Source organism: Saccopteryx bilineata, chromosome 2 (assembly GCF_036850765.1).
Source record: "Saccopteryx bilineata isolate mSacBil1 chromosome 2, mSacBil1_pri_phased_curated, whole genome shotgun sequence".
Taxonomy (NCBI): Eukaryota; Metazoa; Chordata; class Mammalia; order Chiroptera; family Emballonuridae; genus Saccopteryx; species Saccopteryx bilineata.
Window position 1 is genome coordinate 277311815 of NC_089491.1, and position 27997 is coordinate 277339811.

General features: G+C 45.1%; 1 protein-coding gene across 2 annotated transcripts; it reads left to right on the forward strand.

Annotated features, from left to right (window-relative positions):
* The first annotated feature begins 1491 nt into the window (after positions 1–1491).
* On the forward strand, positions 1492–27848 carry SDHC (succinate dehydrogenase complex subunit C). Of its 2 annotated transcripts, none has more exons than XM_066260988.1 (6): positions 1492–1648; positions 8964–9020; positions 12399–12500; positions 20932–20993; positions 23610–23773; positions 27033–27848. In XM_066260988.1, exons 1-6 carry the CDS (start codon positions 1629–1631, stop codon positions 27135–27137), a joined length of 510 nt encoding a protein of 169 aa, XP_066117085.1. In that variant the 5' UTR covers positions 1492–1628; the 3' UTR covers positions 27138–27848. The 2 variants fall into 2 exon arrangements, with proteins under 2 accessions (XP_066117085.1, XP_066117086.1); XM_066260989.1 differs by having other exon boundaries at positions 1625–1726.
* The last annotated feature ends 149 nt before the right edge of the window (positions 27849–27997 follow it).

Below are 27997 nucleotides of genomic sequence, written 5' to 3' on the forward strand. Positions count from 1 at the left end.
GTAGTGAGAGTATCTAGGGAGGTAAAACAGCGAAAGCAGACACAAAGAGATAAGAAGGTGTGTGCATGTGTGTATGTGTGTGTGTGTGTGTGTGTGTATGTGTGTGTAGGGTAGGTATGTGACATATTGGGTATATTCAAGGCAGATCTGGGGCCATTCACTTTTACTTGATTTAGGGGAGCCTGAGGGGCATCATAGGAAATGAGTCTGAACGGGAAAATTGAAGCCAGTTTGGATGGGCCTTAAAATACAGACTAAAGAGGGTGGTTTTAATTTACATCCTAAGAATTTCCTGAAGGTTTTGGGGTAGTGCTTGAGGTTAGCAATGGGAGTGTCCGCATGCTGAGAGCTGAGTTTTAAGACAAATCTGGCCAGAAAAAATCATTCACATCCAGAGGTCTCCTGATTGTTGCCTCCTTTCCTTCCCTCCTTGGGAGCATCTGAAATGATTTTGCTTTGCAGGGACAGTCACATACTTCCATCTGGAATGTTTTTCCTTCTCTCTTCTCCCGCCTTTCTTTCACCTCAAGCGTTGGATAGCTCCTGCTTGTCCTGCTTATTTTTAAGATGAGCTCTAGTATTAGGAGGATTGACTTAATGTTTGATTTGAATTTCAATGTGATTAATTTCCATCAATTATGGGTTCTGGAGGTTAATTTGAGGGGAGAGGTCACTGTTGTTCCTGCTATGGGACCACAGCAGGTTCACTTGTAAAGCCACAGTTCCTGGTACCTTCCTGGCATCTCCTTAAACCACAGTCTTGGTGGGTTCTGTGATTAATATTAAATTTGCAAAAGAGCATTTTCAATTAATGCAGAAATAACTGAATTTATACTATTTAAATCCTGAAAGGTGCAGGAGTGCTAAATATAAATAAGCTTTGAATATTAATGTAATGAATATGTTTTACTGTGGAATATAATTGTCTCCTTTACTCCCCTCCCCCCCAAAGAAACTCAAGAACTTTCCCCTCTTCTGTTTCTCACTGACTCACGCTCCTCAAAACTGTTCATATATACATATAAAATCAAATCGCGTTCTCCCCACCCCCACCCAGGTTCTTCTGGCTGTGGGTGTCACCCACAAGCCTGAAACAAGGGACAAGGGAGCGTTGTCCTTGGTCAGTGGGCAGGACCTGGGCTCAGGCGCAGGACTGTGGGCGTTAAAGGAGCCCGGGTCCTGGGAACGGTGGTCTCCGAGTTCTCCACGATCCACTTTCACTTCCAGCCTGGGTCTTGACTTCTGTATCTCTGCAGAGGCGAGGCCTCCCGTGAGAACGGGAGGGGCGTCTCATCGGCCACCAGGCCATTTCAAACCCCACGGGATGGGCGTGAGGGAGCAGACCGACCAGCCTGGGGAAGAGTCCGGGACAGTGCTCTGTGCGGTGGTTCGAATCAATATGAGAAACGTGCACTGAGGAGTCTGAGCCAGCGGAGACTGCCCAAACCCCGGCACATCCTGGCAGGGGCCATAGGAAAAAGCTGCATGAAACCCAGGGGATCCGACGACGTCTACAGACTGTATTGACACCGACCTTTTTATAGCACCCGCGCGGCCACGTGACAGGTCCGCGTCGCCGCCGTGAGGGGCAGGGCCTTACGTCACTTCCGTCCAGACCGGAAACCAAGATGGCTGCGCTCTTGCTGAGGTGACTTTCCTGTGGGGCTCGGGGTCGGTGCCGCGACCCTCTGGAGGCTCGCCTTGGCCGCTGGGACCTTTCTGACGGGTGTGCACCCTGTGCCCGAGCAGGGAAAGGCCTGTGGGTGTGGATCCTCCGCGGGGCTCGGGGTCACCCGCGCGCTGTCGCCGTCCCCGTCTGCTGCCCACCGTGAAATTGGCCCCGGTCTCTCTCCGCCGCCGCTCCGGGGAGTAAATGCAGGCAGAGCTCGGAGACGGGGCGTGTTCCGTAGAGCGCGCAGTGGGCGAGGGCGGGGGTTGCCCTGAAGCCGGAATTAATCTTGGTGCTTAAAACAAACCAAAACAAACAAGCACAATCCCCATGACACGTCTGTGGGGCGCGGTAAAACGAGGGGTGCGTGTAACTGAGGTCAGCCAGCCAGGGGCTCTGCCATTTCGAGATCTCCTTTAGGGATTGGGCCTTTGGGGAGGGTGTCTTGACGTCCTTTGCCTTTGCTCCTAACTCCTGCGAACCCCGCTGCTGCTCGTGAGCGTGCCCGCGCGTGGGCATCGCCCGAAGGTGCGGGAGGCCTGGGCCCCACCTGCGGGTCGTGAGCAGTAGCGTCCGGAGGGGTTGCTCTGCCCCCCACCGTAGCCCAGGGGACTCAGCGTTAGTGTCTCTTGTTACGAGGGGGAGGAGGAGCTCCAAGTTCTCTCTGCGGTCAGTCCTGTCCAGAGAAACAGCCTAGGATTTCTTCCGTCCTGAACTGCCCACTGTCTAGGCCTCGTGCTCTGCCCAGAGCCTTTCTGACCTGGCGATTTTAGTGACTTTATGCTAAAACTGGTACAATTCCCAATGTAGCTTTGTGCCAGCCCTATTTTTAGAAACCATTTGTTATGGAAAGTTCACTTGAATGCTGTTGAGATTTCATTCCTGATTTGCCCAAAGGTCTCCTCGTTTCTCTTCCCACAGAAGTCAACCCAGTATAAAAATAGAGGGACTTGATTTAGTTTTCTCTGTTGACAAAAGGATTACTTTTGGAGTTGAATTCAGGAATGGGTTATCTTTTTTTTTTTTTTTTTTTTCATTTTTCTGAAGCTAGAAACAGGGAGAAACAGACAGACTCCCGCATGCGCCCGACCGGGATCCACCCGGCACGCCCACCAGGGGCGACGCTCTGTCCACCAGGGGGCGATGCTCTGCCCATCCTGGGCGTCGCCATGTTGCGACCCTCCTGGGTGTCGCCATGTTGCGACCAGAGCCACTCTAGCGCCTGGGGCAGAGGCCACAGAGCCATCCCCAGCGCCTGGGCCATCTTTGCTCCAATGGAGCCCTGGCTGCGGGAGGGGAAGAGAGAGACAGAGAGGAAGGCGCGGCGGAGGGGTGGAGAAGCAAATGGGCGCTTCTCCTATGTGCCCTGGCCGGGAATCGAACCCGGGTCCTCCGCACGCTAGGCCGATGCTCTACCGCTGAGCCAACCGGCCAGGGCAGGAATGGGTTATCTTAATCCTTTATTCTCTGTGCCTCTCATTTACAAATGGATCGTTTGTTGATAAAGTATGCCTTGCCCAGTCTCTCTCTCTCTCTCTTTTTTTTTTACAGAGACAAGAGAGTCAGATAGAGGGATAGATAGCAACAGACAGACCGGAAGGGAGAGAGATGAGAAGCATCAATTATTAGTTTTTTGTTGTGACACCTTAGTTGTTCATTGATTGCTTCCTCATGAGCCTTGACTGTGGGCCTTCAGCAGACCGAGTAACTCCTTGCTGGAGCCAGCAACCTTGAGTCCAAGCTGGTGAGCTTTGCTCAAACCAGATGAGCCCGTGCTCAAGCTGGCGACCTTGGGGTCTCGAACCTGGGTCCTCTGCATCCCAGTCCGATGCTCTATCCACTGCACCACCGCCTGGTCAGGGTTTTCCAGTCTCTTGCCAGAGCTGCCTCTTTTATTGGAGTCTGATCATAATTGAATATTTTTGGATTCCGTGATAGATCATATTTTCATAGTGGTCAAGGGCTGTTGGTGGAATTCATATTTACCTTGAAATGATCATATTGGTTCATTTTAGGAGTTTCAAGATCAGGGTTAGAAGCTGAGGATCACACTCAGGAACTGTGTTAGGCAGTATCACTTTCAGTTCTTTAGGATTGTCACCACCAGGATTCAGTGCCCAGAAATACATTTTTCATTAGTTGTAATCCAAGGCTCTCCTAGGAAGGGCTCTTCTCTGTTCATTTCTCACAAGGGATTTTATAAGGGTGCTTTAAAACAAAAATCTTAATGAATTTACAGTTCTAACTTCATTAGAGGGATTTGGAACTGTATAAAGTGCTGATTTAACCTTAAAGAAAAATACCTTCTAGGAAATTAGGAGCTGGTTTCTAGTTCTAGTGTCACTAATTCCATTTAATTTTATTTATTTATTTATTTATTTATTTATTTAAATTTTAAGAAGGGAGAGACGGGGAGACAGGAACATACTATATTTCCCCATTTATAAGATGCACCTTTTTCTGAAAAAATTGGAGTCTAAAAACTGGGTATGTCTCATACAGTGGTTGTGGCATTTCAAATGCCATAGATGGAACTGAGGACGAGGCGATATATGAAGACAGTGATTCGTCATCAGAACAGATGAGGACAAGCTTATGGATGGGAGTTTTGACAGTAGTGAGTTGTATTAATTTTATGATGAATGAAACTTGAGTTCAATAACTTTATGTAATACTGTTTTTTTGTTCTTTCAAATTTTGGACCCCAAAATTAAGGTGTGTCTTATACATGGGGAAATACAGTAGGTCTGTTCCTGTATGTGCCCTGACCAGAGATTGAACCAGCAACCTCTGCATTACAGGATGATGCTCTAACCAACTGACCTATCCAGTCAGGGCCACTAATTCTGTTTATTTTGAACAAGTCAAAGTCATTGATTCCATGATTATACATTCCTCATTTGTGAATAAAAGTAGTAACTTGGGTCCACTTAAGCGAAATATTGGTTGAACATTTTTAATACTTTGTTAAATATTATTAGCTGTCAGAAAACTATATGTCATGGTTTTTGAATAGTGCTCTATATTTTGTATACTCTATAGTGTGTCTATTTTGTATACACAGATTAGCCAGCCACAAATAACCAGCAGAGTAAAGCAGACTTCATTGACACTCAGGGAATGACTTGCCCAAGCTACGACCAAGAGAGAGCGAGCGAGCAGCTAGGCTTCTACCTGACCATGTTGTGTATATGCACAGTTACCAAGAATCATTAACCTTGTGGGGAAAAAAAAAAAAAAAGAATCATTAACCTTTTGGACATTACTCAGCATATTAAATTCTACATGTGGAACACCTCCAAAAATAAGTTTTAACTCTAAATTTGGGAGACTGCTTTTTAAAATAAACATGTTCATTCACAAACCATTTTTTTGAGCCCCTTCTATGTGTTAGTTATTATTATAGGTGCTATGTGTTCCAGGCCTGTCCTTGAGCTCAAAGTCTAGCAGAGGAGATAAGTAGGGTAATTATTAAGCAACATGTATTCATGTTGATGTGGAGATATGAACAAGCATTGTGCAATCATGACAAGCGTGGCAGGTAAGGCTAAAGAAATGGTGAAGTTGCCATCAGGGTTATGTTTTGAAGTATGAGTTTATCACACCGTGAGGGAGATTCTAGTTAGAGAACAGCATGAGCAAAGGCATGTGGCCATAAGAGGGCTTGTACTGGTCTGACCAGTGGTGGCACAATGGATAGTGACAACCTGGATTGCTGAGGTCCCAGGTTTGAAACCCCGAGATTACTGGCTTGCAGTGTGGGCTCATCTGGCTTGAGTGCAATCTGGCTGGTTTGAACGCAGGATTGCTGGCTTGAGTCTAGGATCATCAGCATGATCCCAAGGTCACTGGCTTGAGCCAAGAGGTTGCTGGTTTGAATAAGGGGTCACTGTCTTGGCTTGAGCCAGTAGTCAAGGCATGTATGAAAAGCAGTCAATGAACAACTAAGGTGCCACAACGAAGAATTGATGCTTCTCATCTCCCTTCCTCTCTCCAGGTCTAAAAAAAGAGCATGCACTGTGTGGATGTCTGGTAGCATTCAGTGGTAGTGTAGGGGTTAAAGGGAATTTGTTGGAAAATAGACCCAGAGAGTTGGATTGGGCAGTGTTGAGAAGGGCCTTGTTTGGGCACAGTATGAACATTATACTAAAGCAGTAGGAAATGGTTGAAGACTTTTAGGTAGAAGATCAGTGGAATCAGCTCTATTTTTTAGTAAGTAAGCTCTGATAATAGTAAATGATAGAGAAGATATTGATGCTAGGGAGATAGTTTAGGAACTCCGTGATAGTGCTCTGAGTGAGAATTGAACAGGCGACAGACTAAAACAGTGGACAGAAATTTCTAGATCATATTGGTAGGCATGGGTGATGTCTTGCACATAGGCCAGAGTGAGAGGAAAGAGGAAATCAAGGATGACTGACTTTGTAGTTTGGGGGTTAGTTGTGGGCTAATCGCCATTAACCCTAACTTTTGTATATAAATGATTGCTGTTTATCATGTCCTGTCAGGCTATACATCCACTTAGTGTTGCTGTTGTCCCAGACATATGTGAAACTTCTTGGCATACCATCCAATTAAGTTTAGAGGTCATATAAGAAACTCATATTATAGTGATATCTTATTTAGGACCAAAAATAGTCATATTTAATTTGATCACAGACTTGGTTTTGAATAACTTTTTTTTTTAAGTCAAATTCACTTTCAGTGGATGATTATTTTTATCACCACTGATGGTTTTAAAGAGAATGTGATATGACTTCTCAAGAGCGTTGGGGAGACCAGTGGAATGTTAATATTCATACTTGTGGTGCATTGCAGTTTAGAGCATGCTTTCCTGTATATTTTCTTTTTTTCTTTTTTTTTTTTGTATTTTTCTGAAGCTGGAAACGGGGAGAGACAGTCAGACAGACTCCCGCGTGTGCCCGACCGAGATCCACCCGGCACGCCCACCAGGGGGCGATGCTGTGCCCCTCCGGGGCGTTGCTCTGTTGCGACCAGAGCCATTCCAGCGCCTGGGGCAGAGGCCAAGGAGCCGTCCCCAGCGCCCGGGCCATCTTTGCTCCAATGGAGCCTCGCTGCGGGAGGGGAAGAGAGAGACAGAGAAGAAGGAGAGGGGGAAGAGTGGAGAAGCAAATGGGCGCTTCTCCTGTGTGCCCTGGCCGGGAATCGAACCTGGGGCTTCTGCACGCCAGGCCGACGCTCTACCACTGAGCCAACCGGCCAGGGCTCCTGTATATTTTCTCATGGAACCCTCTTAGCAACTGGTCAGGTAGGTAATATCAGTCGCATTTTATAAATGAAGCTGAAGCTCAGTGACTTCCTGAGGTCACACAACCTGTGCAAATCTATATCTCCAGTCTGGCTCTCTACTTTGTCCAGTGTTAGTGTTCTGTCTTCATTACTGCTGTTGCCCAATCCAGAGAGGAGTTTCAAAAACCATTTGAGCAGTGATTACATTTTGGGGGAGACATGTATAAGGCATTTAGAAGGGGACAACACTAACTAGAAATGACAAGTTCTGGGTTTCTTTAATAAAACAAAGAGCCTGACTAGTGGTGGCACAGTGAATAGAACATCAACCTGGGATACTGAGGTCCCAGATTCAAAACACGTTGCTGGTTGGCTCAAGCCCAAAGGAAGTTGGCTTGAGCCCAAGGTCGTTGGCTTGAGCAAGGTGTCACTGCTTTGGCTGGAGTTCCCCAGTCAAGGCACGTATGAGAAGCAATTGATGAACAATTAGTGCCGCAACCACAGGTTGATGCTGCTTATCTCTCTTCCTTCCTGTCCCTCTCTGTCTCTCTCTCTTTTGCAAAAAAATAAAAATAAATAGGTGAAAATAAAATAAAAACAAAACAAAGAAAGTACTATTACTTCCTAGCTGTAACATACAAAGCACTGTTTCTGGGTGGGAAAAGAAATCTTTTCAGAGTTCCTGGTTCCACATGAAAGACAAGGACAGATAAATTCTTTTGTCATATTTCAGATAAGGTTATGGAGCTTGTGCAGCTAGTTTCTGTTAGGGCCTTGTGGAAAGTTTACATTGGTATTTGGGAAACAATAGCGCTGGACAGAGAGAGGCTGTAGATTCCAGCCCACATCTGCAAACTCTCACTGGGGAGCTGAGGGGCTGGACCTCGCCTGGTGTGAGGAATGCGAGCCCTGCAACTTCAGAGTCACAATTACTTCAATTGAGTTAAAGAGATTCGTTCCCACTTCTTTCTGGGAGCCTTGGATACACAATGTCCATATTCACCTCTTGCCTCCAAAGCTGGAAAGAGAGAAGAGCTGGAGGAAGTGTTGGTTGGATTATTTGTTCTCCAAGTTGTGGGCCCTTCTTGTGTGATAGTGTAAAGCATGAGGTTCTTGAAATGATGCATCTACTCAGTCATGGGAGGACCCTCGTGAGCTTGTGTAGACCAGGGGGTCTTACTGAGACGTGTCCCTGCGGTGCCTTGTCACAGTGGAGACACAGTGGACTTTGTAGCCTGAGTGTATTTTAAATTTTAGTCCCAGAGTTTCACTGTGATAATTCATTCACTTAAGTACTTATGGAAAAGTTTGATATGATAATGTGAGTGTAACATTCATGTTATCATACTGTGCCCTATTTTGTAGACTCTGGGTCACTTTTGTTCCCTTCAGATAGAATGCCTGCCTGCATCTTAGTTACAGACTTGAAAAGTAGCAACTTTTTAGTAGAAAACTTGTATGTCCCCTTCAAGTACCTTTTCCTGTAGGTAGGAAAGAAATCTTTGTGTTCCCACATTTTCGCAGTGTTATATGGAAAGACTTGACTTGGAGCTCATCCAGCTTGTCTGAAATGTGATGTAGTTTCTAAAATGAAAGCTTAGCGTTTAGGACCCTCCCTTCACAGACCTCTGGTCTTCCACCTTGTAATCTTCCCCTTGCTGGAGGCGCTGCCTGTGCGTGGAGTTTTAACCATCCCCTCCTTCATGACCTAGCTTAAAAAGTCACTCTCTGTATTTCTCTGTTAAACGTTACCAACTAATCTTTTTTTACTTTGTGTTATTTATGTGCAGCCACAGCTTTATTTTGCACTTGTAGGTAAGATTTGTGATTATTCTCAAGTTATTTAAGGTTTTGCCTTCCCTATAACCTTAGCTAATTTGAGAAAATAATCTCAAGGGCACTGATACTGTCCTTGTTTCTGTCTTATTCTTAATCCCCCCCCCCCACACACACACCCTAAGTTTAACGTGTTGCAAAAGAAAAGCAGCAGTCTCCTGAGGTTTACCTCTGAGTGTGTATTGACTCTGGTTCTCTCGTCTTGCAGACATGTTGGCCGCCATTGCCTCCGTGCCCATCTCAGTCCTCAGCTCTGTATCAGAAAGTAAGTTTCTAAATCTGTGAGTATTATTATTACTTAATGTATTTTTCCCTCAGGGAGAAGCAGTAGATAGTTGGCTTAGATTTTGGGGACATGTATGAAAGTGAGACGCTGTAGATGGTTGGCTGAGAATGCAGTGGTGGTCTCTGGTTTTCTCCTCCTGTAATAGAAGGAAGGACAAGAACATTCCTTTGGTCTTTTCTTAATCTTTCTCATTTTTAGCTTTTCTGCTGTATTTAACTTCATCAGTTTAATCCAGTTCTTGATTTCTTCCTTGATATCTGATTTTCTTCTTTTCTGTTTAGTCTTTCTTCCTGTAATGCTTTTCTTTCTTGTAACCTTTAATTTTGGACAGGAATTAATCTTTAAATATATTTCTTCGTGCTATATTCATTTGTAGTCTATTGACTTCAACAATTGCCTCTGTGTTTTTTTTTGTGTTTTTTAACTTTTAATTTTGGAAATATACATACAGAAAAGTTGAAAGAATATAGTAAACTTCTGTATGCCATTCACCTAGATTTATCAGTTGTTAACAGTGGCTATGTTTACTTATTACTATACATTTTAGGTTGTACCATATGAAATAGATATTTCTGTAGTTTTAATCTGGCCTAATATTGATAATGTAGTTGATTATATATTTAATTATTGTTATTATTTTCTCTGAATTCTTAGTAGTTAAGTTGCAGGAGTCATGATGCCACTAACTATCCATAAGAACAAGAGCATTATTTTATATAACACGATATAATTATACAAATGCAGTCATCAAGTTCAGGAAATTTAACATTGATCTACTTTCATTCTTTATACGGTCAGTTTTCAAGTTTTCTTTTTGTCTCAAATAATGGACTATAGAAATATAGTTTATCCCCATCTAGGATCTCACATGTTGTATTTAGCTGTTGTATTTCTTTAGTGTCTTTGAATCTGGAACTGTTTCTTGCTTCTGTTTGTCTTTTATGACATTTACAGTTTGAAGAATGTGGGTCAGTTGCTTTGAAGAGTGTCTGTCAGGTTGGGTTTCTCTGATGGATGGACTCAGGCAGGGGTCCCCAAACTTTTTTACACAGGGAGCCAGTTCACTGTCCCTCAGACTGTTGGAGGGCCGGACTATAAAAAAACTATGAACAAATCCCTATGCACACTACACATATTTTATTTTAAAGTAAAAAAACAAAATGGGAACAAATACAATATTTAAAATAGAGAACAAGTAAATTTAAATCAACAAACTGACCAGTATTTCTTTTTTTTTTTTTTTCTGAAGCTGGAAACAGGGAGAGACAGTCAGACAGACTCCCGCATGCGCCCGACCGGGATCCACCCGGCACGCCCACCAGGGGCGACGCTCTGCCCACCAGGGGGCGATGCTCTGCCCATCCTGGGCGTCGCCATGTTACGACCAGAGCCACTCTAGCGCCTGGGGCAGAGGCCAAGGAGCCATCCCCAGCGCCCGGGCCATCTTTGCTCCAATGGAGCCTTGGCTGCGGGAGGGGAAGAGAGAGACAGAGAGGAAGGCGCGGTGGAGGGGTGGAGAAGCAAATGGGCGCTTCTCCTGTGTGCCCTGGCCGGGAATCGAACCCGGGTCCTCCGCACGCTAGGCCGACGCTCTACCGCTGAGCCAACCGGCCAGGGCAACTGACCAGTATTTCAATGGGAACTATGCTCCTCTCACTGATCACCAATGAAAGAGGTGCCCCTTCCGGGTGTGCGGCGGGGCCAGATAAATGGCCTCAGGGGGCCTCATGCGGCCCACGGGCTGTAGTTTGGGGACCCCTAGACTCAGGTATCCGTTCCTGGCAGGAGTACAATGTGGGTTATGGTGCAGCATCAGTACATCATGGGAGGGACACATGGGGCCGTTTGTCCCATTGTCAGTGATTTTACTTTGATCATTTGAATAAGGAAATGTCTGCTTGGTACTTCCCACTACGAAGGTACTGTTATTTTCCTTTTGTTATTAATAAGTAATCTGTGGGAAGATACTTCTCTGAGAGGGGATGGAATCATGTTTAGTGTAGGTACATAATAAATTGTTGGACATTGCTGTTTAACAGTTGGCTTCAACCTAGCCCCAAGATAAGGGAAACCAAGAAACTATTCAGAGGCACTGAGCTGAACACAGTGTTTTATTTTTGTGAACCTGGAAGGGCGTCTTGAGGAGCCAATGAGAACAGGTAGCAATGTGTGAGGGAGCATGCGTGGCCTTGGAACGTGTCACCCACCTGTGTAAATGGTTTTTAATTTTTATTTTATTTATTCATTTTTTTTTAGAGAGGAGAGAGAGAGACAGAGAGAGAGAGAGACAGAGAGGAGAGAGAGAGACAGGGGGGAGGAGCTGGAAGCATCAACTTCCATATGTGCCCTGACCAGGCAAGCCCAGGGTTTCGAACCGGTGACCTCAGCATTTCCAGGTCAACGCTTTATCCACTGCGCCACCACAGGCCTGGCTGTAAATGGCTTTGAAATACTGTGTTTGCCCTGATGCCCATCCAGAGCTTTTTTATTTATTTATTTATTTATTTATTTTTACAGAGAGAGAGTCATAGGTAGGGACAGACAGACAGGAACAGAGAGCAGTTTTTCATTGTGGCACTTTAGTTGTTCATTGATTGCTTTCTCATATGTGCCTTAACTGGGGGACTATAGCAGACCGAGTAACCCCTTGCTCAAGCCAGCGACCCTGGGTCCAAGCTGGTGAGCCTTACACAAACCAGATAAGCCCGTGCTCAAGCTGGCGACCTCGTGGTCTTGAACCCGCTTGGTCAGGCAAGCAGCTGAGTTTTTGGTGGTGGTGCTGTGCATGAGGGGAATGGAAGGAAGAGTTATCCTCTGGTCTGGGAGGTTGAGGTTATTAATAACGGAGTCGAGCTTTGTATAAAGATGAGGTGAACCTGACCAGGCAGTGGCGCAGTGGATAGAGCGTGAGACTGGGATGCCGATGACCCAGGTTCAAGACCCCAAGGTCGCCAGCTTGAGCACGGGCTCATCTGATTTGAGCAAAGCTCACCAGCTTGGACCCAAGGTTGCTGGCTCAAGCAAGGGGTTACTCGGTCTGCTGTAGCCCCACGGTCAAAGCACATATGAGAAAGCAATCAATGAACAACTAAGGTGTCGCAACGAAAAACTAATGATTGATGCTTCTCATCTCTCTCTGTTCCTGTCTGTCTGTCCCTATCTATTCCTCTCTCTGATTTTCTCTCTGTCTCTGTAAAAAAAAAAAAAAAAAGATGAAGTGAGTGGACAAACATGTTTTCCTTATATAGAGGTTCCTCCAGTCCAGTGAAGGTAACCTTTTTTTACTTTAACTTTTTGTTATATAAAATGTTTAAACCAACTTTACTTTTAATTAAAAACCTTCCGGTTTCATTTTAGCGCTGTTCCTATGGGAACCACAGCCAAGGAGGAGATGGAGAGATTCTGGAGCAAGAACACTGGTTCAAACCGTCCTTTGTCCCCTCATATCACCATCTACGGGTAAGGGCTCTGGGACCAGGGAACCTTGGGGGAGTGGGCCCAAGTCCTGGACTGGCCTAGCTTCCCTGGTTATAAGAAGCTGACTAAATTCTATCTTCTGGTGTTAGAAAGATAATCTATTCTATCCTACAAAGCTACCCTTGGAAAAATCATGGTAAGTTAAAGTGCTGTTGATTTTCTTAAATTATTTTGTAGCAACTTCAAATTTGCATAAAAGTTGCTGAAATCGTGCACAGAGTTCCCATGTACCTTTATGCAGCTTCACAGGGTGTTCACATGTCTGAGGGATTTAAGAACAAGTGCAGAGATGATGTTGCCCATCACCCCGGTGTCAGTTTTCTGTTATATCTGTAACAGGTTAGCACAAATTTGCGCCTTAAAACAGCACATTTATTATGCAACAGTTCTAAGGTGAGAGTCTGACAGGGACCCCCTGGGCTAAAGTCTAGGTGTGTGTGGGCAGAGCTAGTCCCTTCTGGAGGCTCCAGGAGAGAATCGGCTTCCTGGTCTTTTCCAGCTTCTAGAGGCTGCTCTGGATTCCTTGGCTCATGGACCCTTCCTCCATCTTTAGAACCAGCAGTGACTGGGTCAAGTTCGTCTCTCATTATTACTTTGACCCTGCTTTTGATGTCACACATCTTCTGATTGTCCTCTTCTGCCAGCCTCTTCTACTTTTAAGGACCCTTGCGATTATACTAGGTCCATCCAGATAATCCAGAGTGGTTACCTTATCTTCAGGGGAGCTTATTAGCAACCTTCATGTCATCTGCAATCTTAAAATACAGGTTCTGGGAATTAGCAGGTGCTAATCTTTAGGGAGGTCATTATTCTGCCTACCACAGGCCCTTTATACTTGAACATGTGCTTCCTAAATTCAAGGACTCTCCATCGTGCAGTCATCACGATCAGAAATTTAACATTGATCCAGTTAGCATCTGACCCTCAGATCCCATTTAGATTTTGCCAGTTGTTCAAAATGTCCTTTATCGGTCTAGAATCCCACTGGGGTAGTGTTATTACTTTTAGTGGCCTCTTTGACCTCCTTCAGAATGGAACAGTTTAATCTTTCCTTATCTTTTATGACCTTGACATTTTTAGAAAGCTGCTCTGTTTGGGTTAGTTGGATGCGATCCTGTGGTTGATGCATTTTTGGCAGGAACACCATCTCAGAGAGATGGCTGTGTTCTAAGTGCAGGCGTCTAGGGAGGCCCCTAATGGTTTATTCCGTTACTGGTGATGCGAACTTTCATCACTGGTTAAGATGTGTTTGCTAAGTTTGTGTTTACTAATTGATACTGATTTTGTGGGTAGCTACCCTGAGACTATGAATATTCTATTTCTCATCAGACTTTTATACCTAAAGCAGTTATTATGATGACGGTTGCCAAATTTTGATTTTTCTAATTCCATTGTACCTTCTTGATTTATTTATTACTAGGGTGAATGAAGCTTGCTTTCTTTATCGGTACAATCTCAAGGACTCCTAAAAGGAAAAACTTGTTCATTTCTTCTGTATTTTTATGAAACCAACTAAAGGAAAATGCCACAGTTTCTTCTCTGCTCAGCACTCTGTCACCAAGTGTGTAGGGGTTTTTCCTACACCAGTCAGTTTTCCGGCTCCAGACACCAACAGGGCATCCCTAGTTTGGTGATGACCCTTCCTGATGTTAGCTCAGCCCTACAGGTTAGGGGCTCAATTCCACCTGGCTGCCCCACTTCACATGACAGTCCCAGGTCCCAGGTTGTGACCATCCTGGCTAGCTATCCCTCAGGACTTCCCACGACCCCTGTGATTTGGGCTCACAGAACTTGGAAATGTTTACTTTCATTAACTGGTTTATTACTATATAAAGGACATCACAGATTCCCGGCCAGGGCACACAGGAGAAGCGCCCATTTGCTTCTCCACCCCTCCGCCGCGCTTTCCTCTCTGTCTCTCTCTTCCCCTCCTGCAGCCAAGGCTCCATTGGAGCAAAGATGGCCCGGGCGCTGGGGATGGCTCTGTGGCCTCTGCCTCAGGCACTAGAGTGGCTCTGGTCGCAACATGGCGACGCCCAGGATGGGCAGAGCATCGCCCCCTGGTGGGCAGAGCATCGCCCCATGGTGGGCGTGTCGGGTGGATCCCGGTCAGGCGCATGCGGGAGTCTGTCTGACTGTGTCTCCCTGTTTCCAGCTTCAGAAAAAAAAAAAAAGGACATCACAGATGATACAGTTGAGCGGCCACATACCCTTGTGGGTCCTTCTTGTGTGTGAAGGTCTGATCGCAGGAGCTTCTGTCCCTGTGGAGTGGGGTGCCCACCCTCCTGACATGAGGATGTGCTTACCAACCCTGTACTTCTGGGATTGGTATGGAGGCTTCAACACATGGGCATAATTGTCATTAATTCAACCTGTAGCCTGTCTTCCCTCCATGGAGAGAGGTGAGGGTGAGACTGGAAGTTCCAAGCTTCTAATCATGGTTTTGGTTTTTCTGGTGACCAGTCCTCATCCAGAGTCCCCTCGTTAGAACAGAGGATCCTCTTACCACCCAGGAGATGCCACTGGATTATCAACTGTGTGTCAGGAACCAGGATCGAAGACCAAATACTAGAACAAGAGATGCTCCTAGCATCCCTGTTGCTCAAGAGATTATGAGGGTTTTAGGGTCTCTTTCCAGAGCCAGAATCAGAGGTAGAGGTAGAAGTAGAGAGGTAGAGGTAGAGAGATTTCTTAGTTATTTTGCCCACAGGGTTACACTGTTAACTCTCATCTGCTTTGATATTCAGGTCCCAGACTTGGCCAGTGAGAGTTCTTCAGGGTGGCCCCTGTGAGGTCATCTGGATGCTGGATGTGCTCACTGCTAATATGGTGTCATTACTGCTAGGTCCTTTCAGTGGATGGAGCTGGGACATGTGTGTGCACACAGACACACCTACGTATGTGTCTACTATCTGTTGTCCTCAGAAGTAGCGTCAGCAGCTGTTACTCCAGTGTCTTCCCCAAGACCTGCTCCTTTCTAGCTAACCCAGCGAAGCATCTTGTGCTCTGCTACCCTCTTGACTTGGGCTCCTGCCAGAGAGGCTGGCCATTTTTTAACCACCTCCACAAATACCACAACCCTTCAGATTTTTTCCAAGCTGGATTCCAGAAATAATTCTGATTGCAGGAATTGGACGCGTGTCCAGTATTAAAACAGAAGGATACTGATACATGATCTCAGTTCTTGCTACTTTGTGGGGAAACATTTTTTTTTTTAAGAAATAAAAGGTTAGAGGAGGATTCTAATATTGAAGAACTTCTCAAATTATTCTTAGTCTCTGTGGAAAGCCATGGCCTTTTTCACGGGTCAGATAATAATTGGTAGTAGGCTGTTGAGGAGAGTCTTCTATTATCTTGTTTGTTCGTCTAGTTTTGAAGCTCCAGACACAATTGTGGAAAAGAGAGAAATAGTAGTGACCACAGGGCTGTTTCCAAGGTGACATGTTTGGGAAAGATGTCTGAGATGTTTGGAATCATACTTCCTATTGCTAAATGTTGAAGGTTTTGGAGGGGGCATAGAAGTAAAGGTTGAGTTAGCAGTTTCTGAAGCCCTTTTTATCTCTTCAAATATTGAGTCAGTTTGTCAAGCAAAAATGTATGCAAGGATTAAGTTATCAGGAGAAAATGAGTCCTTCAAAAGGGTGATAGAATAAAATGTTCAACACTAAAGTGTTAGAAGGATTATTAAAATTTAATTAGGTCATCAACCTTATTGATTTAAAGAGTGCTCCCAGGCTTTGGCTGGTTCACTAAGCTTCTGGGGTGCTTGTGTGAGGAGGGCCAACGTGCAGATTGCTCTGTAGGCCCCCAGTTTAAGCAACCCAAGTGACTTTCCTTTGATATATATGATGTTTTCTACATTGAGATTTTGCATGTGAAGAAAGGGTGCTCCTCAGAGGAAAAAAAAATTATAAAAACCACCATTGTACCTAATGAGTGAATTTTCTCAGCAGTGTTTTCCTAAGTGTTGCCTGCCTGTGCTTGTACACCTCCAGTGACAAAGGACTCACTGTCACCCTTTCCCAGTAGGACTTTCTGTTATCATCAGAAAGAGCCTTATTTTATTGAATTTACTTCAACTTAAATCTTCTATGTAGTGGCTCTAGTTCTACAGTGAACTGTGTAGAATAGATACCGTGAACTGTATAGAGTAGATCTAAGTCCATTCTTTTCCTGACAGTCCTTTATTGCTTTTGAATATCTTTCCTGTGCTTTTTGGCCATTTGTATATCTTGGGAGACTTTTATATTTAAGTTCTGTGCTCCTTTTTAAATTGGGTTATCTTTTTACTTAAAAAAAAAACTTGATTGGTTGGTTAAGCACAAAGAATCTACTGCATTCGTGCCGGGGAACACACAGATTGGTTGCAATGGGGACCAGGTTTGAAGTTGAACCCCACATCCTGCCTCAAACTGTTCTAAGGAGGAAACTGCCACTGCCCTTAACCCTGGGAAGTCACAGCTGTGCTGCTGCTGCTTCCTCAGGAACGTGGCTTTTCTGTGCCTTGCTGCTGCAGGAGAGAAACGTTTTTATTCTGGTAAAATACACATCACATAAAATCGACCATTTTAGTTATTTTTAAGTGTGCAGTTCGGTGGCATTAAGTACATTCACGTGGTTGTGCACCCATCGCCACCATCATCTCCAGAATCCTCTCATCTTTCCAAACTGAAACTCTCCCAGTAAGCAGTAGTTCCCTTCCCTGCTGGCCCCATTCAGCTCTCTGTCTTGTGAAGTTCACTGCTCTGAGACCTCATAAAATAACACCATGCAGTGTTTGTTCTTTTGTGTCCGGTTTATTTTACTCAAAACAATGTCTTCAAGGCTCATCCATGTTGTTCTCGTGTCACAATTCCTTTCCTTTTAAAAGCTGAGCAGCTGTGTGGTATGTATAGACCTCATCTTGCTTACCCATGCATCCTTCCATGACATTTGGGTTGTTTCCACCATTTGGCTACTGTGAGTAATGCTGCTCTGGACACAGGTGTATAAAATCCCTGCTTTCATTTCCTCTGGGTGTAATAGGGGCTGCACTGTTTGGTGTTCCCACCAGGATTGCACAAAGGTTCCAATTTCTTCACATCCTCTCCAAGACTGGTTACTATTATTATTATTTTAATAATATCCATCCTAATGGGTGTGAGGAAGTCTCTCATTGTGGGTTTGCTTTGCATTTCCTGGATGATTACTGGTATTGAACATCTTTTTATACACTTACTGGCCATTTGTATGTCTCCTTTGGAGAAAAGCTTTTTACTTTTTTTTTAATAACAATATTTTATTTATTTTAAGTATTTTATTTACTGATTTTTAGAGAGAGGAGAGAGAAAAAGGGGAGGGAGAATTGGGAAGCATCAACTCATAGTTGCTTCTCATATGTGCCTGGCCCAGGCAAGCCTGGGATTTTGAACCAGTGACCTCAGCACTCCAGGTTGACGCTTTGTCCACTGAGCCACCATAGGTCAGGTGCTTTTTACTTTCTTGACCGTATTATTTTCAGCACAATTGTTAGATCCATTGCTGAAATTCTTATACCTCGTGTCTCTAGGTTTCTTTGATTAACATTCTACTCATAGTCAGAAAAGGAAGTAAAATGAGTACATTCCATACTGACCACACATAGTGTGTGTTGTCCTCTTAGGAGTTAGAAATATGAAGACAAATAAGATATAATCTTTGTTCAAAAAGGATCTCAGTATTTCCTGAAAAATATTTTCTGTAAGGAAAATCATACTGGCTTCTAGTGTTTATCTTTTCCGTAAGTGAATTAAAACTATCTTGATTTTCTACACTACACTTTTACATCAAGTTTGCACAGGAAGTGGGAACCGTGCTCAGTGAGGTCTGAGGTCTCAGCTGGAAAACACGGGCTGGATCTGAATATGAATGCTCACTTCCTTACATGTCTTGTCTGATGCTGGCCAGTAGAAGGTCCTTGTTTTCTGTCCATGTGATCTCTTTCCCAGGCTACTGTGGCTTCGATAAAAGGAGGAGGACGCGGGAACAGAAAGAGAGGGATGTGGGGACAGCAACAGAGATTTGGAGCTCAGGCAGTGTTGCTTCTGCTGCATTTTGTTTCTAGAGGCAAAACCGGTTGGGACATCCTACTTGCCTGCGGAGTAGTCACGAGATCCTGGGACTGGAAACAATGGCATGCTTATTTGGAAAATACAGTCTCCCTTACCTACTTCATACCAGGCTAACCAGACAATGGTTTTTGAAAATCGAGGGCCCATTGAACTCAGCGGTTTCTCACGTCACTGAAGTTTTCCACTGCAGTATCTGAAGGGTGACTGACAGAGCACCTTCTCTATCCATAGCTCTCCCAGCCGCGGAGCTTCATCTGTCTGGCTCGGAGCCCAGTGCATTTGGAATGCTAAGCAGTGTCTTACATTCCCCACCATTTTTTTTCCAGTTCTCTCAAATCAATATTTATTCTGTCTTTTTCAGTCTGATAATCATTCTCTTTGACAGTCTGCATTGCACTCTCATCCATTAACATAAAACTGTCCATCCCAGTTGGGAGGCTTTCTTTCCCAGAATACAATTTTAAAAGCCTCTTTTTGTTGTCCTTGACATTTTTGCAAGCCTCAGCTCATTCTGGGTTTTAGTCTCCTGATTTTTCTAACCAAAGTGTACATTGTTCTCTCTTGTCCTTTGTTATGTGGCTCTTCTTCTGCCTCTTATATTTGTCCTGTTAAGTGTGAGTTTTATCAGAGTGTGGTGCCTGGGCAGTTTTTTTGTTTGTTTGTTTCTTTGGACATTAATCCTTTCTTCCTGTGACCATTTTCATGGTATAGTTGGAGTCTCTTTCTGAGATCTTTTTAACCTACTTGAGTTGCTTCTTTTGTCGACTGTGTGCTCTGGTTATGCCCAGCATTCTCTGTGAGCTGAGTTTCCAGAACGAACAGACCCATTCTCTCTAGCTCCCTAACCAGTTTCCTCCTGAACGTGAGAACTAGTCTCAGAAGCAGTTGGTTGTCCTGCTCCATCCAGAAACGTTTGGCAAATTGGCAATTCAGAGCATGATTTGAAAAAGTATTTGACAAAGTATTTAAAAGGTATTGTGGGCCTAACCTGTGGTGGCGTAGTGGATAGAGCGTTGACCTGGGACTCTGAGGTCGCTGGTTTCGAACCCTGGGCTTGCCTGGTCAAGGCACATAGGGAAGTTGATGCTTCCTATTCCTCCCCCCTTCTCTCTCTTCTCTCTCTAAAAATGAATGAATAAAGTAAAAAAAATTAAAAGTACTGTGGATTAAGAAACATACTAAATTCAGCAAAATTGGATTAGAAAATCTGGAATCAGTGATTAAGGAATAAATTTGGGTATTTGGGGGTACAGAGTGTCATGGATGCAGAGAACAAACTGATGGTCACAGATGGGAGGGGTGCTGAGGGGCTGGGTGAAAAAGGTGAAGAGATTGACTACTAATTGGTACTTATAAAAACAGTCACAGGGAGGTCCTGGCCGGTTGGCTCAGTGGTAGAGCGTTGGCCTGGAGTACAGAAGTCCCGTGTTCGATCCCTGGCCAGGGCACACAGGAGAAGCGCCCATCTGCTTCTCTACCCCTCCCCCTCTTCTTCCTCTCTGTCTCTCTCTTCCCCTCCCGCAGCTGAGGCTCCATTGGAGCAAAGATGGCCCGGGCGCTGGGGATGGCTCCTTGGCCTCTGCCCCAGGTGCTAGAGTGTCTCTGGTCGCGACAGAGCAACGCCTCAGAGGGGCAGAGCATCGCCCCCTGGTGGGTGTGCCGGGTGGATCCTGGTCGGGCGCATGCGGTAGTCTGTCTGACTGTCTCTCCCCGTTTCCAGCTTCAGAGAAATACAAAAAAAAAAAAAAGTCACAGGGATGTAAAGTATGACAGGTAAGTAGTCAATAATGTTGCAGTCGCTATAATGGTGTCTGATGGGCACTAAATTTATCAGAGCATCACTCTGTAAGTAATATAAACGTCTAATCACAATGCTGTATACCTAAAACTAGCTTAACAGTGTATGTCAACTGTACTTGAAAATAAGTTTAAAAAACAAAAGAGTTCAAGGATGTAAATCTCGTTTAGGTTTTCTTCTCCTCCAGTTTTATGGGAGGGAAGGACCAAGGGGGTTGTCTCCTGGTCTCCTGGTGATTATCTTCTAACTGTATGCACTTCCATTGGTGTTTCTGACCTTTGTTCTTTCTATTTACGGAAGGAGTTGGCGTTATCCTTGGTTCCTCCTCTCAGCCCTGTCAGAGGTACACAATGGAGGACGCTTCTTACATCAGGTTTCTCATTTCCACACTGGGAAGTGGTCACACACGAGTGAAAGCTGTTTGTTTCTGTGTTTCCACTGTGGTTTATCTTCTCTTTGCCAGGATGGACTCCAGTGTGGTGTCACCTTTTCCTTTATTCAGTTGCCTTTGTATGTTTCTTTGCAGTTGGTCTCTTCCCATGGCAATGTCCATTTGCCACCGTGGTACCGGTGTTGCCTTGAGTGCAGGTATGTATGTGTGTTTTTATGAGCACATGTACGCACACACACACACACACACACACACACACACACTTAGAAGAACTTTGCTGTTTCTTTGGCACTGGGCTCTCTCTCCTTTGCAACTTGGTAACCTAACTTAGAGAAAATGATGCGTGCCTTTAAACTTGTTGTTCACTCATTCCTTTAATGAATTAATGAATCCCCATTACGCTCAGGTTCTTCTTTTAGGGATTTTAAAGTCATCCCTAGCACATCCTGCTGTCATATTTATTGAAACCACAGCAGAGATAGAAATGTGACAGAGATAGGCTGGCTGGCAGACTTGAAATTGGCCAAATTCAGGTCAAGATCTGTTATCAGCCTTATTCTTGCAGAGACTCCGTTTTCGCACCCATTCTTTGTCCCCCAGAATTGTTCAGGCCCAAAAGACTAACTCACCTTCCAATCTCACAGTCTTAGTTATAGAGCAGAATGTCTGTTTACATAATATGAAATACAGCCACAGAGTGATTGTAGGCTAGTCTTAGGCCGTCCTTTTCAGGGAGTGAAGCTCATTACAGGGGGAGGGGGAGTGCACATGTAATTGGTGTGTGGGTTCTGATACATTTCTCCATAGGAGGAAAATGCTTTACAGGGGGTCAGCTGTATTTAAATTTTTTCTCTGGTTAATGCTAGAGGTATGAACACACTTTGTTTTTCATAATATCCTTCTGGGTCCTTCCTAGGCTTCTGAGAACAGTTTTTGTGAAATGGTTATCAGTAGGGCTGGTGGCTCAAGTGTGGGGTCCTGCATTGCGGGAGCTGCAGCAGTTATCTAACACTCTGTCTCCCCTATTCACAGTCACATTAGTTCTGTTGGTGACGAGTGAGGATAGGAATTCCTGGCTAAGATCTGATGTTGTCATTCCTTTGGCTGGTGAAGCGATGGTGGAATCCAGCTACAGGGATGCTTGGTGTTGCCAGGGAGTCCATGGGTAGTTCTGGTTTTTAACCTACTTGCACTGAAACAATAGAATAGATTTCAAGATGGAGCTGTTCTAACTGTAATTTCGTAGTTACTTTATTTCTGCTTCCTTGCATTTTATCATCTTGAGTTGGTACTTCCTGCTTAGCTGGGAGGCCCTGGGGAGCAGATTTAGCCCTGAGAGCACTAGGCGAACAAGAACAGCAGGGCATCACATGCCCTGTCTGGTTTGGCCCCCACCTGACTCATCTCTGCCCGCCCTCTCCTGCTCTCTGCTCTAGCCCCACTGGTCTTGAATTCCTGGGCACAGAGCCATGCAAGTTTTATTCCCTGATATGAAATGTCCACCCTACCCCTTGCCATGCATGGTTACTTCTTTAACAAAGTTGTCAGCTTAATAGAGTACTTTGCTTACTCCCGTATTTAAAGTAGCTTCTATTTCTAGATCTGTTGTTAATTTTCTGTTTCACAGTACTATCCTTCATAGTTCTTGTTACACTGGTAGTTTTCTTTCATAGTTTTTATTACACAATTTATAATGATTTTGTTTGCTTGATTTTTATAGATCTTTCATTAGACTTAAGTTTTTCAGAGAATGAGGACCGCATCTAGCCTATTTACCATTCATACCCTCTAGCGCTCAGTAGGTGCCTAGAAAACCTTTGTTTACTAAATACAGTGATGTGGATATTTGCTCATAGTGGTCATTTCAGAAAGAACTGTTCAGTCCTACCTTCTAATTAATTTCCTGTTTCGCATTAGAAATTGGGTAGTGATATTAATAACCTCTCCCCTCAAGGGTAGAGGAATCTAAAGAATAAGACAGATATTTATAATGTACTGTGATAATTTTTTAATAGAGATGAGATCCCAGAGGAGAGACCAGCAGAAGGAGCTGGGAGCTTGAAGGAAGGATGGGTGAGAAGTTCATGGAAAGGAGGTAGGGGGCATTCCAGTAGAAAAACGACCTCACACACAGTGTAGGAGTTGGAAACACCCGGTCGCTGGAGATGGCTGGGTCTGCTGTCTCCAAGCAGGACTTGTGGGAGAAGTGCGCAGTGCCCCAGGGAAGGGCTGATATCAGGCCATGCCAACAGTCAAGAACTTGGCCCTGTGACATAGAAATCATAAAGGGTTCATGGCCTCGTTTGTTCCAGCAGCAGAGTAGCTGGCCTAGACTGATCCATGGCAAGGCTGTAGAGAAGGTGTGGCCAGTACAGAAAAGCTAAAAAGCATGTTGAACTTCAAAGCATGAATACACTAGTTTGACTATAAAATAGAACTTTACAAACAGTTCTTTAAAGGATGGAAAGACATGGCTAGTAACACCTTCCACTGCTCAGGTTCTGTAGGGGTGAATAGACTCACAGCTTTTCATAGTGATGGTGTGGAAATGCAGGTGAGACGAGGCAGGTTTCTTGAGAACGGTAGGTGAGAACAGAGCGAGACTGGGAAAGAGTGAATGGGCACCAATGTAAAGACTGATGAGAAACAGAGAGTGGGTGCCCAGCACCAGGTGCTTTAGAGGAATGTGACTGTAAGTGAGTTGAGCTCCGCTCGTGGTCCTGAATGCTTTGTACAGTCATGGGCCAACTCATGTGTTCTCTCAGTTGTAGTTGGTGGGCAGCTGTGCTGTACTGACTTGGTTGTCTCCTCAGGGGTCTCTCTTTTTGGCTTGTCGGCCCTGTTGCTCCCTGGGAACTTTGAGTCACATTTGGAACTTGTGAAGTCCCTGAGTCTGGGGCCGGCACTGATCCACACGGCCAAGTTTGCGCTCGTCTTCCCTCTCATGTATCACACCTGGAACGGGATCCGACACTTGGTAAGTCCACTGGGATTTGTACATGGTCCAGGGAGGGGCTGGAGAGGCTGGGAGGAGGCTCTTGGGGAAGCTGAGCCGGATCCTTCTGTCCCTGGGCAGCTCTGCTGGGGGCGGAGCTGAGCGGTGCTGGCCTGGCAGGTACACACAGGGTCTTGGTGTAAGCTTTCAGTTTTCAGAGGGCTGTTACTAAGAGACCCCCAAAGCCGGCTGTACATCCAGCATGGAGGACACATGGGTTAGGTGGATACTCGGTACCTACTGAACAGTGTCAGGCCCTGTTTGAGACTCGATAATGCAATTGTGAGCCAGTTAATCATGGTTGCTGTTCAGTCTGACATTCCCATCACCCCAGGGTGTTAACTATCTGGTGTTTGTTTTGTGCTATTGGAAAAAATGGGGCCAACTTTAATCTAGGATCTCAGATTTTGTTTTACTACTTTTGTTGTGTGTGTGTGAGACAGACAGACAGGAGGGGAGAGAGATGAGAAGCATGATCTCATAGTTGTGGCACTTTAGTTGTTCATTGATTGCTTGCTTTCTCATATTTGTCTTGACAGGAATGGGGGTGTGGGGGAGGGTCCAGCTGAGCCAGTGACTCCTTGCTCAGGCCAGCGACCATGGGGGGCTCATGTCAAGCTGGTGACTCTGTGCTCAAGCCGGGTAAGCCCATGCTCAAGCCAGCGACTTCAGGGTTTCAAACCTGGGTCCTCAGCATCCAAGGCTGACACTCTATCTATCCCCTGCACCATCACCTAGTCAGGTGGATGCTTTGGCCTTAATTTGACCTTTTATAACTTCCACGTTAAAGCCTGGGGACAAGCACTTCCTGAATTTCAACCTGGTCCAGTAGACAGTTTAATGGAATAGAAAAGTGAGTAAGAAATGGCTTGTTCAGTTGGTGTATGTGTCAGCTGTTCCCCAGGGCAGTGTTCCTTTTGATCCAAGATGACTTCCCTGGAAGGAAGGGTGGGGAGGGCATTTCCTTTATGGACTTCTTGTTCCCCAGAACAAAGCTCTCTCTGAAATTAGTGACCAGCTTCCTCTGTCACACCTTGGCCCAGCGAGGGCTTTCCATCTACTGGCTCTTGTCTCATTGTAGGGGAGGGGAGGAAAAGCAGTTTTAATAGAATCTCAGAGCTAAGGTGCAGCTTTTCTGAAGCCCAGTCTGCTTTTATTTTTTCCTCTGAGTGGGGCCCAGGGTTTCACCTGTTCTCTGTGAGAGCCTGTAGTTCTTGTCCTCTGAGCTGGACCACTGCTTTGCCGGAAGACCCGGCGGGGAGTGAAGTGACAGGGCTCTGGTGTTCTAGAGAACGCCCATCACCACTGCCCAGTGGAACTCATCTGTTTTTCCAGTGCTGCACCTGAGAAAGCAAGCAGCTCTTTGTGGATCTGCTTGACTCCCGTCTGATCTGGATAGCCAGTTTGGGGGCTGAGGTGGGCTACCCTCTCGATTTTTTTGTGGCCTAAATTTCTCCTAATTTAGTTAGTTTTACATTTAGAGTGTGAGCTGGTGGGTGTGGGGACAGGCAGTCATGTGGAAAGTGTGAAACCTGAACACCCTACTTGTAGGTAAGGGACCTTTTAGCAACTTAGAGAATAGTAAGTCAATATCCCTGGGGCACAAAAGAGTCTAAATCAGTGTCTTTAAAATTGTGGTTTTTGACCCAATGGGTAGAACATCAGTTTAGTGGGTTGCTACCAACAGAAAAAGAAGTTTAAATAGAATACAACACATAGAATGTAGCACATAGTAATTACAAATTTTATTGTTTCATGAACTTTTGCTATGCATATGTTAACAAAATCCAGTCTAGTAAATTTGAAGATGTAATTGGCTTTGGTAAGCCATTCATGACAAGTTTTCTTGGAGAGAAGAGCGGAAAGGGTTTTTATCATGCAGATTGCATCTTCTTTCTGTGGGGGATAGAGAGGGACCATGGGACAGATGACCTAACCGTTCTTGTCCAGGGGTGACAGACGGACTGACTTAGATGTTTCTGGGAGAGGTTGAAAGTGTCAGATCACGTATTAAATCTAGGTTTGGTACCATGGGATTCAGCATAAGTGAGGCTATTTTTGGCCTGTGGTTTTTTTCTTCAATATATACAGTGTGTCCGTAAAGTCATGGTGCACTTTTGACCGGTCACAGGAAAGCAACAAAAAACGATAGAAATGTGAAATCTGCACCAAATAAAAGGAAAACTCTCCCAGTTTCATACCTATTCAGTGCAGTTCGATGTGGGCTCATGCACAGATTTTTTCGGGCTCCTTAGGTAGCTATCCCGTATAGCCTCTACAGACTCGTCACTGACTGATGTCCTACCAGAACGGGGTTTCTCCACCAAACTGCCAGTTTCCTTCAACTGTTTATCCCACCGAGTAATGTTATTCCTGTGTGGTGGCGCTTTGTTATAAACGCCCCGATATTCACGTTGCACTTTGGTCATGGATTCGAATTTAGAGAGCCACAGAACACACTGAACTTTCATCTGTACCATCCACATCTCGACTGGCATGGCCGTGGGCTGCTCCACTGTATACACGGTGTTACGTCATCATCTGCGCATGCGCACATGCTGCCACATCATCCTACAGAAACTGTGGGAGGGTTTTCCTTTTATTTGGTGCAGATTTCACATTTCTATTGTCTTTTGTTGCTTTCCTGTGACCGGTCAAAAGTGCACCATGACTTTACGGACACACTGTACACACACACACACACACACACACACAGAGGGTACTAATTGAAAACAGATTTCCTAGTGGGGGGGTCATAGTCAAAACAAACTTGAAAAATAGTGCTCCAGATGCCTAAGAGTATTTTTTAGAATACTAGTCCTGTGGTGGGCAGGCAGAGGTTCCTCAGAAGGAGTCTGGGATTGACTCTAGGAATCGTGTGTAGTCTATACCCGTTTTGGATGTCCACAGTGTACATGACTAAGTTGTTTGAAAGTCTTGCAGTCAGATACTTACCAGATTGATTTGACCATAGAACTTTTCCTCCTGAGTAATGCCTGTCATCATTCTGAAGAACTGTACTGCTCAGAAAAATTAGGGGATATTTTATCACTTCATATTTATTTTGAAATATCCTCTAATTTTTATGAGCAGTCTAGTTTTGGGCAGAAAACCTTCATCCAGAGTCAGGCCAAGAAGGCCTTCCTGTTCCATCAGGTGGGGTTTTCCCTTTGAGAAAGGAGCTGTGACAATGGCCAGGGTCCTGATTGCTGAAGGTCTGTCTTTTTTTTCTTTCCTGCAGATATGGGACCTCGGAAAGGGCCTGAAGATCCCCCAGCTGTACCAGTCCGGGGTGGTAGTCTTGGTCCTCACCGTGCTGTCCTCTGTGGGGCTGGCAGCCATGTGAGGGCTGTGCCTCCCCGCCCCATCTGCCCACAGATACACTGACCTGGTTTCCTTTGTCACCTTTATCTCCAACTAGGGCAGAGCTCCCTGATTTGTTCAGACCCTTTGCGCTTGCAGATGTCCTTGGCGCTCAGCAGCAGAGTACCTAATAGAAGCCTAGCCATGGAGGGGGGTCCAGTGTCCCCATCTTTCTGAAGATGGAATGACTGCAGAAGCTCCCTTTCCTGCCCCCATGTGCAGCCTGCTCGGGCCCAAGAGACTTATTTTCTGTCCACACTGGGCCTGGATTTGTGCCGAGGGTCAGCTTTTGGCTCCTTCCTGACACAGTGGAAACAATGCCAGCTCTATGTCCTCTGCCATGGGGACTGGGAGTGGGGCTTTGGGTGCCACTGCCTGTGGGCTGCTGGCTTAAAGGACAATTTTGTTCGTTGGTCAGAAGCTCAGGGTCTTTAGCACCCACATGGAGGGGAATTAGCCTGTCCCACTAGCAGGGAGGGATGGAGGGTCACTTGGTCTTAGAGCAGGTGCTTTGGGAAGAAGATATATAGATTCTGAATCAAAAGAAAGATACAGAAAATTATCATTGAACCTAAGGGTTATTTCTTTTCCTTACATTTCCAGAAAAACAAGCCTCTTATTGTCATGTTTTCTAATCCAAATTCATGTGACATCTGTTTCTGAATCTGAATTAAAATACTCATTTTGCCTTTGACTCTCCTTGAAATCTAGAGAAACCAAGAGAATGGTGGTTGAGCCCGTTTCCTCCCTCTCCCTCTGGTCTCAGGCACTTACATCCCCCAATCATACCTTTTTCAGGGGGGAAACCATTTATGCTACAACTGGGAAAATTTTTAGGACTCA